The sequence below is a fragment of the Phocoena phocoena genome, chromosome 3 (genome assembly GCF_963924675.1).
Source record: "Phocoena phocoena chromosome 3, mPhoPho1.1, whole genome shotgun sequence".
In the NCBI taxonomy this organism is placed as follows: domain Eukaryota; kingdom Metazoa; phylum Chordata; class Mammalia; order Artiodactyla; family Phocoenidae; genus Phocoena; species Phocoena phocoena.
This window is the reverse complement of record NC_089221.1, coordinates 62,261,717-62,275,956: the sequence shown is the minus strand read 5'-3', so window position 1 is coordinate 62,275,956 and position 14,240 is coordinate 62,261,717. Positions and strand designations below refer to the sequence as shown.

At 34.3% G+C, this 14,240-nt stretch overlaps 1 protein-coding gene across 1 annotated transcript in view; it reads left to right on the top strand.

The window, feature by feature from the left end:
- Positions 1-14,240, top strand: part of AP3B1 (adaptor related protein complex 3 subunit beta 1) — a 276,812-nt gene that overhangs the window by 84,365 nt on the left and 178,207 nt on the right. Inside the window, exon 7 of the mRNA XM_065875497.1 lies at positions 721-903. Within this exon, the coding sequence (XP_065731569.1) occupies positions 721-903 (183 nt within the window). The remainder of the gene's footprint in view (positions 1-720; positions 904-14,240) is intronic.

Sequence of the window (14,240 nt, the reverse complement as noted above, 5' to 3'; positions counted from 1 at the left end):
TTTCACCACTTTGCAAAAACATGGCAATTCCAAAAACAACATTTATGTTTCATTAACTGGTCTTGGAGAAAGCTACCTTTTGTTGGTAATATATTATTTCAATTTATACACATTATTATATAAGTAATAATAATGTTCTAAAATTTTAGCCAGTATTTTTTCCTTGTAAATAAATTATATCGGTAAAAATTAACAGGTTGATTAAAGTGTGTAAGATTTGAAAGTATTTTTATACTAAAGACATTTAGGAGGTCCTCACACGCTTTAAGATAAGTTCATTGTGGAATTGTGGTCATTCTCATTTTAAACTGATATGATACGATCCTTGTTATTGTACTAAATACTGAATCTTTAGATTAGAGTTCAGGTAATCTTTAAAAATGAAAACTGCATGATTAATATGTCTAATCCATATGTGAACAATTTATTGAAATTTTATGTGATGAGATAAAAAAATATGATTTTTTAATGCTAATACTTCTAATTCAAATACTTTAGAAAAGTATTCATTTTCCAGACATGTTACAGCTATCAAAGTTATTCTTTGAGGGAGTGACTCTTCAAAATTTGTTATTCAAACAGGAACATTTTATTAATCAAATGACTGAACACTTTTAATATTGATTGCCATAACACTGATTGCATCTCTGTAATGCCTGAATGGAATCCTTGATGGAAGGAAAACATTTTTTAATGAGTTACTATTTCTTTCTTTTCTAGTTGGTGGCTGGCAGTGTTGTCATGGCTTTTGAAGAAGTATGCCCGGATAGAATAGATCTCATTCACAAGAATTACCGCAAGCTATGTAATTTACTAGTTGATGTAGAAGAGTGGGGGCAGGTTGTCATAATCCACATGCTAACTCGATATGCTCGTACACAGTTTGTCAGTCCTTGGAAAGAGGTAAGTGTTGAATAATCTTACACTTAAAAATTATACTAAGAAAATGGTTGAGTTTTTTAAAATGTGTACAAAAAATTAAGAGTAGAAAAATATAGAAGTCTGCATGTTTATGGAGGACTAATTTTTCTCATGTTCTTTTGGAAAGCAGGAAACCAATATAAATGCAAGGATAATTGTTCGCTGTTTTGGCACTGATTGATGCATATTTAATGGCATAGTTTATAAACTTTTAGTATGAGGCCTGGCAAGAGCCCCTTGTTAGGAGTGGCAGCATGATACAGTGTTTGCAGTGACATTGCCAGATCATGGATATTTTTGTTATTAGTCAGTTTCATACCTTTGAGACCCACCTGTTCCAGGTACTCACTTGTGAAGTAGGTAATGTGACTCTAACATAAGTTAATTTATACCTAAGATAATTTCTCACCTTTACAGATAAATTATTGTTGAACTTTTTTTTTTTTTTGCGGTGCGCGGGCCTCTCACTGTTGTGGCCTCTCCCGTTGCGGAGCACAGGCTCCGGACGCACAGGCTCAGCGGCCATGGCTCACGGGCCCAGCCGCTCCGCGGCATGTGAGATCTTCCCGGACTGGGGCACGACCCGTGTCCCTTGCATCGGCAGGCGGACTCTCAACCACTGCACCACCAGGGAAGCCCTATTGTTGAACTATAAAACTACTTTTTTGTAGTTTTAAATTTCTAAAATATGTTTGTTTTACTTTTTTTTTCACTTAAGCTGGTAGAATTTTAGTAAAATTATTAAGTATATCTTACAGTGAAGTTATTTGTTTTTTTTGTGCAGATTAAATTAGAAGCATACCTTACTCTTTTCATTATATTAACAATTTAGAAGGCTTTATTACACAGTTTGCAATAGAGATCTCTCAATGTATGTATAAGATTTAAGTGTAAGCTTTAAGTTGTTTAAAGAAATCATTAAATATTACAAGTATAGCACTCTCATTCATTCTAGTCTTGAGATATTTCTTTTTTGTCTTTTTAAAAATCAGTATTATAGATTTTAAAAGCAGTATAGAAAGTAAAAGACCAGATATCTCCCAATTATGTCATAGTGTTTTTTATACAAAGTTATGAATAGGCTTTGATTGAGTGTTCAGTACTAATTGCTTTTGTTAATTAGAAATAATATTAAAGTGAGAGAAAAATGTATATAAAATGGAAAAATGTTCATAATTCTTGCTTTAGGTGACATGTCAAGTTTTCTGATATTTAAGGAGTTTAAATGTTTAAAATATTCATCAATGTTTTCTGCATTTACTAAGTATTGTTAGTATTAAAAAGTATTTAAATTTTAAAAAATATATCTTTATCCAGAAGGCTAGCTGTAATATTGACTCTATCTTAATTTTAGTATTTAAAAAGTGATTGGGTTATTCTACTTAAAATTCAAAGTATGTTTTAAAGTATTTGTATGTAAAAGTCTAATGCCACATAGGGCTCTTAGATTGATGAAATTTTATCATTGAACGAAGTAATCTTGATGGCACTTTTGCTGGATTAAGCAACATGTCCATGCTGCAAGTGTCTTGCCCCTTTTGTGTCAGTGGTAACTTTGGAGAGAGATTTTTTGTTGCTAATAGCTATCTGTTTGATTTCAGCCAGTTCCTTTCCAGAATGCTATTCAGATATATTTTTTCTTATTGTGTAAGATTATAGGTAATTTTATGTTATCTAGCCACTGTCTCTATTTAAAATTTTTAATTTTACTTTCCTGTCATCATCAAATCATTTTCAGTAGCTGTATGCAAGTGATCCCTGCTTTATCATTATATAGAAACTGGAGTTTAAAAAATGTGTTTTCCTTACCTTATCTTCTAAAAGTAGACTTTAAAATCTCTGTTTTTGTACTTTGTGTTTCTGTTCCTTGAATTTTGTTTCATCTTATTTTAGATAAACTTAGTTTTTAAAGCTATGCACAAAGCAGGAGAGTTAAATTCTACACTACCATATATATTTATTCTTTCGACAGATAGTTTTTAAAATTGGTACTATAATGCATTCTTTGTGTTTTCACATGTAACTCTGTGAACGTTAATTTTTACAAACACGAGATGAAGTCTGATCATTGTCCTGGGTACACTGGAATTGTGCTAAATCATTTCTTATCTTTGCCATTTATTTGCAGTCTGACTTTGGCATTATTCTAAATTATGTGGTTAGTAGACTAATTTTGTGGCTTCCAAGTGCGCAGCTCTGTCCTCAGGAAGCTAGCAGTGCTGCAGGAGCAACCACGGGGGGCAGTGGCGCTCTCGAGTGTGCAACTCTCTGGCTCTTGCCACCATTCCAACAGAGCAGCTTTACCTTTGCTTGCCTTTCATAGGCAGCTTTGCATATGATTTCCCTTTGAGAAAGACTCCTTGGCTTAAGGAAGGAAAAGAAAGAAAACCACTTCAATAGAACATTTATAAGGGTGTAGCTAACTATAATCATATGTATTTTTTTTTTTTTTTTTTTTTAGTTATAGAAGCAATTCAAGCACATGGTGAAATAAAAAATAAGTCTTCCTTCTCATAACTGTTGGTTGACCCCTTAGAGACAATTACTGGCAACCACTGAATTTCACTTGTTTTGGTGGTTATAAATTTTACTTTGAATAATACATTGTACTTTATTGATTTAAAATGATATCAGACTCCAATAAAGCTATTTAAAAAAATGATATCAGTTGACTCCTAAATAATCAGGATAACAGGCTTGTGTCTCCTTGTGTACATACGTGTTCTGTTAAGTACCATCGGGAAAGATTTGAAAGTGTCATCCTTTATTGTAGTGTTAGAAGTAAGGGATTGTCAAAGATGTAAGACTTTTGGTACAAATATATTTTATAAAATGAAAGTTCAAGTGGATTATCATAATTTAGACTGTGTCCATGCTTACTCTTTCAGTCAGCCCATCTCAGTGACTAGCTGTTAATTCTGTTTAACGGAGAAACTTTTGAATGAGCAGTCCAGCCACTTATAGTCTTGGGGACTTTTTGGCCTAGACTTCAAGTTGCATCCAACTTTTTAGGTCTAGGCAGGGTGATTTTAACTTTATGATTCAGTTTGCCAATTTCTAAAGCAAAGTTTGACCATACCTGGAAGAAACTGAGAAGTATTCAGCATTTATATCTGCTTTCATTCTTCACTTCTCATGTTGTAAAAAGCATACGATGGAGTAAAGAACTGTTAAAGTATTAGAGAATAGAAAGAAATTGGAACAGTACTTCAGCAGAGTTAGTGCTGAGTTGTTAATATCCTTTTATGTCTCTTAACCATCAACACTTGAATGTGTTTTTTTCACAGAATTAGTAGAAGGGTGTTCATTCTAGCATCCCATCTCTTTACATAAGGCAGAAGTCACTTGCATAAATGCTATGTAAACACCATTTTATGATGTATAAAGAGCCATTTACCTTGAAGTGAAAGGATTTACAGTGAGAAAACTCACTAAAATAATTGACTTAAAAGTTACCTAAAATAATAAATACCAAATTCATTAAGATCAAGGTTTCTCTTTTTAAGTGCTAAGAAAATGTGAAGAGTAATAAATACTGTGATACTTAATATTTAGCAAATTATTATTTTGGTGTATTTTCTTATGTTCTATTTTATTTGAGATAGGGCAGTGGGAATTATTATACCCATTTTATAGGTGACAAAACTGAGATGTTTAATTACTCACCTAAGATAATATTGCTTACAAAAGGTGGAGCCAGAAATATAAACAGAATAATCTAATCCCTAGGTCAACATTCTTTCCTTTATATCTGTTCACTCGTGACTTTTAAATTAAAATATATTTTTGCTCACTTTAATAAGTTTCTGAGTGTTTGCTTATCGTGTTCTAGTCAAAGCTAAGTTTGAAGCCCCCTCCCCAATCCTTACTGCTCAGACATTGCAATTAGCTAACAACCATAATTACATTTGCTTTTCAAAGAGAAAAATTATGTTTCTCATTGAATTCTTTAAAACATTTGTTTGTGTTCATACGCTTGAAGCATAGCAAAATTGTTTTTTTGAGGAATTGAAAATTAGTAGAAGTACTTTTTGAGATGAGCTGATATACATGCTTTTGTCAGTAAGTCCTCAAATGAACACATCATATACAAACAAGCTTCTTCAGGGGCAGAAGCGATTTTTAATTTAGTTTATTTGCATCATTATAGATCAGTACTTAGCCTGTTTATATGTAAATGTATGATTTGAGGAACAATTAAGTGTTGACAAAGTAGATTGCAGTCATATCAATTGCAGTGCATTTTCCATAATTTTTCTAACTGACATCTTTGATGATAAATAGTGGATGCCAAGTCAAAGCCGATTATACAGTGCACTAGGAATTCATGGGGCTGTCAGGGAGAAGACCGATTGACTTTGAATTTACATATTAATGAGAAGATTTGTTAAGAGGGTGCTTGACTATAGAAAATAACAGCGTTGTTTATAGGGCACGACATTTTATAAATACAGCTGATGCAGGAAAATGGAAATTAAACCTTTTAGGTTAATAAATTCAAGAGACTGCTAAAATGCATTTTTATTTTCTTAAATTTACCTTACTCTTTGCAGTCCAAGTGGCTTTTTTAAAATTCTAGGTCAACTTTGTATAATTTTCAAGGATATAAAATTACTTAAATGTTTTCTTTGTATCATTCAAGCCTATTGTAGGAGAATTCTTGAAGCCTAAATGCAAGTCTCTAAGTCTAAAGTGCTTTTGTAGAAGTAATAGATTTTTAAAAATAAATGTTATAAAAAAAAAAAAGTTATAAAAAAACCAAGTAAATTTTAAGAGTGATTAAAAAAAAAATTAGTGGCATTAATTATAAACTGAAGTGAAACTGGGCCTGACAGGAATGTCTTTCATTTTATGAATTAAAGTTGAACTTTTTCTAGGATGTGATGGTTTTGGAAGAATTATCAAAATATTTTACTTCACTGATTTAGAACTTAAAATTATGCATGTTCACAGTTACTTTTTAGCATATGAATCTAGGTAATAACATTCTGGTGGGAATATGTATGCCATTTTGAAATTGAAAATGATGATTTTACTTTTCTTCCTCTCATTATATCTGTATTTCAATTATAAAACCTTATATAGGTGTAAGAAAGTTCCAAGTTTACAATTTCGTTTCAAGTATTTTTAAGATACGTTTCTTAAGTTTTTCAAGGGTAGCTATAAGATAAGAACCCATCAGAACACAAAATTCATGGGCATACTTCTTGATTAGCAATTTTCTGCAAGTACAAAAATATTTTGGGAATAGACTCGAAACTCCACATCCAGGCCCTGTTTTAGAGGACCCAAGTGTTAGAGATTATTTTTTCTTTTTTCTTTGCAGGTTAACTTTCTTTGTAAAATAAATTTTGTATTTTGTCTTACTAATGGGCTGTTTTTGAATCTTACTTGCTATTCTGCGGAATTTTTAAAAAACAAAATAGTGAAGAGTTGTGGTAGAATTCGTGCTTTACAATGCAAATAAAAAAGTTTTTAGCTCACTCTTTCAGGCAACTATTGACGAAGGAAGGGTTCAGTGTGCAGTTTAATGGGAAACTATGGACCATGAGCTGATATTGAAATGAGGTCTCTGCTCCCTGCATTGGTTATGGAGCATTTATCTTAAAGATTGCTTATTCTTTTTGTTGTTTATAGTTTATTTTTGATTGGGCTTTTTAAACTTACATAGTTTCTTTTCTAAAGAAACATTTAAAATTTTATTCAAGTAACATGTATGTGGTTAAAAAAAAGAAGTTAAATAATACAAGGCTTATAAGAAACAATATTTTCCTATCCCACCTTTCCCATGCCTGAATTAGCTCCTTCAGATTCTTTTAGGCTTTTGTGTATGTGTGTGCATTTAACTTTCTCCATTTCTGAGTAATATACATATATTGCTGTTTCTTGATTTATCAATTTTAGACATGACTTCCAATTATAGAAATGGAGGATTTAGCATTCTTCTATTGTATTACCGTATGCTTCCATTTTCCCTGTTCCATCTTTGCAATTTAATTGTATTACAATTTTTCAACCAGTGTTTATTGTTCATTTAATTATGACTATGAATGTTATTTATACTGTATAGTAACATTTTCATCTCCTTTTTTGTGGAACTTTAAGTTCTTCCTGGAATCAAAAATTGCCTCATTTTTAATTTGCCTAGTTTATCATGTCACTATTACAAAAGCACTCCAAATTCTCCATCAGAAAATTAAATCCTCTCCAAATATTATTTTATAGGCAGTTGTTGAGATAGTACTAGTTGCCTACCTAATATCAGTTCTCCAACTCCACTTATTAAATAACAGAATCCTGGTTTTTGTTCAGAGTACTGATAAGTCTAGTTAAAAATAACCAACTTCCTCAAACACCCTTGGAGTCGGAAATGGCTATAAGACCCAGTTGTAGAAATTGAGATAGTTGTAGAAATATTCTGGCAGAGATTCTAGGACAGCTATTATTTCTCTGACAGGCTTACTTGACATATATATTTTACCCTTTGCCTTTTTTCATCGTTTCTTCTTGGAATGTATGTGTGATGATTAGAGGTACAGCAGCCATTTTGCAGGCATGAGGATGAAGCCACACTCTGAAAGTAGATGGTACTGAGAAAAAAAAAATTGTTCTCCTTATGGATAACTTGATATTTCTGTTATATATAGCTGAACACAGTCCTAGTTAGTACTGTTGTCATATATCCAGTATTCCAATAACTTCATACTCTTACAGGAGACATTCTCCTGGAGGCTTTACCCTCCTTTTCTAACCTGATTGCTTGCTAGGCTTGCTACACAGCTGTTGCTCTGGAACATAATTTCTTCTCTTTTCTGTGTTAAATCCTCTATTTCTTAGGCCTTCGTCTCCCTAGTGTCTTCTTTTTTGGTCTTCCTGGATGGAGAATATCTTGCAGTACCTTCTTAAGAATGGGTAGATTGGAGGTAAAATTTCGAGACTTTGCAGTGTCCCTCTCACACTTGATATTTTGCCTGGACTCTTGGATCAGTATTCTCTTAGGTCTTATATGTTTGAAATGTCTTGCTACTTTTACACTTGACTTCTTGGTTGGATATCAATGTTGGGATACCTTTTGAGAGCTCTGTAGCCACAGATTTTTCTTTTTTGCAGGTAACTTGATTTTTTTGTTTGTATCCTCAAAAATCTGTTTTTTTTTCTTAAAATAGTTTGAAGATTAGCAAGGTTGCCTCTCAGTGTGGATCATTCTATATGCTCTGTATATTCACTTCTTCCTTTAGTTTAGGGAATTGCCTTTTATGTTTGAATTTTTAAATTTGATATTGAAACTTATTTTCTTACTCCATTTGTCAATTATATGCTTCAGGGATACCAATTATTCTATTTTATAATCTTTGCCTACTGTATCTTTCACCTCTTTAAAAAATTGCTTTAATGTTTGTCTTTTTATTTGCATTCCTTTATCTCCAGTCTTTTTTTTTTTGTCAGTAATTTGATTTTCAGTGATCTAATCTGTTATTTATAGTTTTTATTTAATTTGGTAATGATACGGCTTTCATCTTTAAGTTTCTTTACTCAGGTTTAAATCTTATATTTCCTTTATTCTGTGGTTCGAACATGTGGTTTTTTTTGAGTTCATGTTCTTAGTAACTTGCTGGAGAATTTCTTTTCATATATGGAGGATTTTCTTCCAGAATGATTTCTTTATTTTTTGCTTTTTTTTTCCTTCCCTCTTTTGTGCTGTGAATGTATTGCAGTTATTATGCAATTTTCATATTGCAACTACTTGGGAAGTGCTCGTATAGACATTTTATTTGTTCTGATATAGTGTGACTTCTTAATTCTGTCCCAGCACACCTAAAGGCAGTTTGTTTCTTCCTCTCAGTTTCAATCTGATTGTGGGTATTTTGTGCCTTATTCCTTTTTGCTTTAGTAGCCTTAGGGCATTTGGGGAAAGGAGTAATTTGTGGGATAGTAAATAAAATCTTAGCAGAGATGGATCTCGTTTTTAGAATACTTGAGCTCTTCTTCGGGAACTTTCTTTTTTTTTTTTTTTTTTTTAACATTAAAAATTTTTTAATTTATTATTTATTTTTGGCTATGCTGGGTCTTAGTTGCGGCATCCAGGATCTTCATTGCGGCATGTGGGCTTCTAAGTAGAGGCATGCGGACTATTAGTTGTGGCTTGCATATTGAATCTAGTTCCCCGACCAGAGATCGAACTGGGCCCCCTGCACTGGGAGTGCGGAGTCTTACCCTCGGGACCACCAGGGAAGTCCCTGAGATAAACTTTTTAAAAAGCCAGGAAGATCTGAATGCAGCAGTAACAGCTGGCAGTAACTGTTTTTTATTTTTTTTTTAACATCTTTATTGAAGTATAATTGCTTTACAATGGTGTGCTAGTTTCTGCTTTATAAAAAAGTGAATCAGTTATACATATACATATGTTCCCATATCTCTTCCCTCTTGCGTCTCCCTCCCTCCCACCCTCCCTATTCCTATCTAGGTGGTCACAAAGCACCGTGCTGATCTCCCTGTGCTATGCTGGCTGCTTCCCACTAGCTGTCTGTTTTACGTTTGGTAGTGTATATATGTACATGCCACTCTCTCGCTTTGTCACAGCTTGTCCTTCCCCCTCCACATATCCTCAAGTCCATTCTCTAGTAGGTCTGTGTCTTTATTCCTGTCTTACCCCTAGGTTCTTCATGACATTTTTTTCCCCTTAAATTCCATATATATGTGTTAGCATACGGTATTTGTCTTTCTCTTTCTGACTTACTTCACTCTGTATGACAAACTCTAGGTCCATCCACCTCATTACAAATAGCTCAATTATGTTTCCTTTTTATGGCTGAGTAATATTCCATTGTATATATACACCACATCTTCTTTTTCCATTCATCCGATGATGGACACTTAGGTTGTTTTCATCTCCTGGCTATTGTAAGTAGAGCTGCAATGAACATTTTGGTACATGACTCTTTTTGAATTATGGTTTTCTCAGGGTATATGCCCAGTAATGGGATTGCTGGGTCATATGGTAGTTCTACTTTTAGTTTTTTAAGGAACATCCATACTGTTCTCCATAGTGGCTGTAACAATTCACACCAGCAGTGCAAGAGTGTTCCCTTTTCTCCACACCCTCTCCAGCATTTATTGTTTCTAGATTTTTTGATGATGGCCATTCTGACTGGTGTGAGATGATATCTCATTGTAGTTTTGATTTGCATTTCTCTAATGATTAATGATGTTGAGCATTCTTTCATGTGTTTGTTGGCAGTCTTGTATATCTTCTTTGGAGAAATGTCTATTTAGGTCTTCTGCCCATTTTTGAATCGGGTTTGTTTTTTTGTTATTGAGCTGCATGAGCTGCTTGTAAATTTTGGAGATTAATCCTTTGTCAGTTGTTTCGTTTACAAATATTTTCTCCCATTCTGAGGGTTGTCTTTTGGTCTTGTTTATGGTTTTCTTTGCTGTGCAAAAGCTTTGACGTTTCATTAGGTCCCATTTGTTTATTTTTGTTTTTATTTCCATTTCTCTAGGAGGTGGGTCAAAAAGGATCTTGCTGTGATTTATGTCATAGAGTGTTCTGCCTATGTTTTCCTCTAAGAGTTTGATAGTTTCTGGCCTTACATTTAGGTCTTTAATCCATTTTGAGCTTATTTTTGTGTATGGTGTTAGGGAGTGATCTAATCTCATACTTTTACATGTACCTGTCCAGTTGTCCCAGCACCACTTATTGAAGAGGCTGTCCTTTCTCCACTGTACATTCCTGGCTTCTTTATCAAAGATAAGGTGACCATATGTGTGTGGGTTTATCTCTTGGCTTTGTATCCTGTTCCACTGATCTATCTTTCTGTTTTTGTGCCAGTACCATACTGTCTTGATTACTGTAGCTTTGTAGTATAGTCTGAAGTCAAGGAGCCAGATTTCTCCAGCTCCATTTTTCGTTCTCAACATTGCTTTGGCTATTCGGGGTCTTTTGTGTTTCCATACAAATTGCGAAATTTTTTGTTCTAGTCCTGTGAAAAATGCCAGTGGTAGTTTGATAGGGATTGCATTGGATCTGTAGATTTCTTTGGGTAGTCATTTTCACAATGTTGATTCTTCCAATCTAAGAACATGGTATATCTCTCCGTCAGTTTGTATCATCTTTAATTTCTTTCATCAGTGTCTTATAATTTTCTGCATACAGGTCTTTTGTCTCCTTAGGTAGGTTTATTCCTATATATTTTATTCTTTTTGTTGCAGTGGTAAATGGGAGTGTTTTCTTGATTTCACTTTCTGATTTTTCATCATTAATGTATAGGAATGCCAGAGATTTCTGTGCATTAATTTTGTATCCTGCTACTTTCCCAAATTCATTGCTTAGCTCTAGTAGTTTCTGGTGGCATCTTTAGGATTCTCTATGTATAGTATCATGTCATCTGCAAACAGTGACAGCTTTACTTCTTCTTTTCCAATTTGGATTTCTTTTATTTCCTTTTCTTCTCTGATTGCTGTGGCTAAAACTTCCAAAACTATGTTGAATAAGAGTGGTGAGAGTGGGCAACCTTGTCTTGTTCCTGATCTTAGTGGAAATGCTTTCAGTTTTTCACCATTGAGCATGATGTTGGCTGTGGGTTTATGATATATGGCCTTTTTTTTTTTTTTTTTTAAACATCTTTATTGGGGTATAATTGCTTTACAATGGTGTGTTAGTTTCTGCTTTATAACAAAGTGAATCAGCTATACATATACATATGTTCCCATATGTCTTCCCTCTTGCGTCTCCCTCCCTCCCACTCTCCCCATCCCACCCTTCCAGGCTGTCACAAAGCACCGAGCTAATATCCCTGTGCCTTGCGGCTGCTTCCCCCCAGCTATCTACCTTACTACGTTTGTTAGTGTGTATATGTCCATGACTCTCTCTCGCCCTGTCAAAACTCACCCTTCCCCCTCCCCATATCCTCAAGTCCGTTCTCCAGTAGGTCTGCGTCTTTATTCCTGTCTTACCCCTAGGTTCTTCATGACATTTTTTTCCCTTAAATTCCATATATATGTGTTAGCATACGGTATTTGTCTTTTTCTTTCTGACTTACTTCACTCTGTATGACAGACTCTAGGTCTATCCATCTCATTACAAATAGCTCAATATCATTTCTTTTTAAGGCTGAGTAATATTCCATTGTGTATATGTGCCACATCTTCTTTATCCATTCATCCGATGATGGGCGCTTAGGTTGTTTCCATCTCCGGGCTATTGTAAATAGAGCTGAAATGAACATTTTGGTACATGACTCTTTTTGAATTTTGGTTTTCTCAGGGTATATGCCCAGTAGTGGGATTGCTGGGTCATATGGTAATTCTATTTGTAGTTTTTTAAGGAACCTCCATACTGTTCTCCACAGTGGCTGAACCAATTCACATTCCCACCAGCAGTGCAAGAGTGTCCCCTTTTCTCCACACCCTCTCCAGCATTTATTGTTTCTAGATTTTTTGATGATGGCCATTCTGACTGGTGTGAGATGATATCTCATTGTAGTTTTGATTTGCATTTCTCTAATGATTAATGATGTTGAGCATTCTTTCATGTGTTTGTTGGCATTCTGTATATCTTCTTTGGAGAAATGTCTATTTAGGTCTTCTGCCCATTTTTGGATGGGGTTGTTTGTTTTTTTGTTATTGAGCTGCATGAGCTGCTTGTAAATTTTGGAGATTAATCCTTTGTCAGTTGCTTCATTTGCAAATGTTTTCTCCCATTCTGAGGGTTGTCTTTTGGTCTTGTTTATGGTTTCCTTTGCTGTGCAAAAGCTTTTAAGTTTCATTAGGTCCCATTTGTTTATTTTTGTTTTTATTTCCATTACTCTAGGAGGTGGGTCAGAAAGGATCTTGCTGTGATTTATGTCATAGAGTGTTCTTCCTATGTTTTCTTCTAACAGTTTGATAGTTTCTGGCCTTACATTTAGGTCTTTAATCCATTTTGAGCTTATTTTTGTGTATGGTGTTAGGGAGTGATCTAATCTCATACTTTTACATGTACCTGTCCAGTTGTCCCAGCACCATTTATTGAAGAGGCTGTCCTTTCTCCATTGTACATTCCTGCCTCCTTTATCAAAGATAAGGTGTCCATATGTGCGTGGGTTTATCTCTGGGCTTTCTATCCTGTTCCACTGATCTATCTTTCTGTTTTTGTGCCAGTACCATACTGTCTTGATTACTGTTGCTTTCTAATATAGTCCGAAGTCAGGGAGCCTTATTCCTCCAGCTCCTTTTTTCGTTCTCAAGATTGCTTTGGCTATTTGGGGTCTTTTGTGTTTCCATACAAATTGCAAAATTTTTTGTTCTAGTTCTGTGAAAAATGCCAGTGGTAGTTTGATAGGGATTGCATTGAATCTGTAGATTGCTTTGGGTAGTAGAGTCATTTTCACAATGTTGATTCTTCCCATCCAAGAACATGGTATATCTCTCCATCTATTTGTATCATCTTTAATTTCTTTCATCAGTGTCTTATAATTTTCTGCATACAGGTCTTTCGTATCCTTAGGTAGGTTTATTCCTAGATATTTTATTCTTTTTGTTGCAATGGTAAATGGGAGTGTTTTCTTGATTTCACTTTCAGATTTTTCATCATTAGTATATAGGAATGCCAGAGATTTCTGTGCATTAATTATGTATCCTGCTACTTTACCAAATTCATTGATTAGCTCTAGTAGTTTTCTGGTAGCATCTTTAGGATTCTCTATGTATAGTATCATGTCATCTGCAAACAGTGACAGGTTTACTTCTTCTTTTCCGATTTGGATTCCTTTTATTTCCTTTTCTTCTCTGATTGCTGTGGCTAAAACTTCCAAAACTATGTTGAATAAGAGTGGTGAGAGTGGGCAACCTTGTCTTGTTCCTGATCTTAGTGGAAATGCTTTCAGTTTTTCACCATTGAGGATGATGTTTGCTGTGGGCTTGTCATATATGGCCTTTATTATGTTGAGGAAAGTTCCCTCTATGCCTACTTTCTGGAGGGTTTTTATCATAAATGGGTGTTGAATTTTGTCGAAAGCTTTCTCTGCATCTATTGAGATGATCATATGGTTTTTCTCCTTCAATTTGTTAATATGGTTTATCACATTGATAGATTTGCGTATATTGAAGATATATTATTCCTTGCATTCCTGGAATAAACCCCACTTGATCATGGTGTATGATCCTTTTAGTGTTCTGTTGGATTCTGTTTGCTAGTATTTTGTTGAGGATTTTTGCATCTGTGTTCATCAGTGATATTGGCCTGTAGAGTTCTTTCTTTGTGACATCTTTCTGTGGTTTTGGTATCAGGGTGATGGCGGCCTCGTTGAATGAGTTTGGGAGTGTTCCTCCCTCTGCTGTAT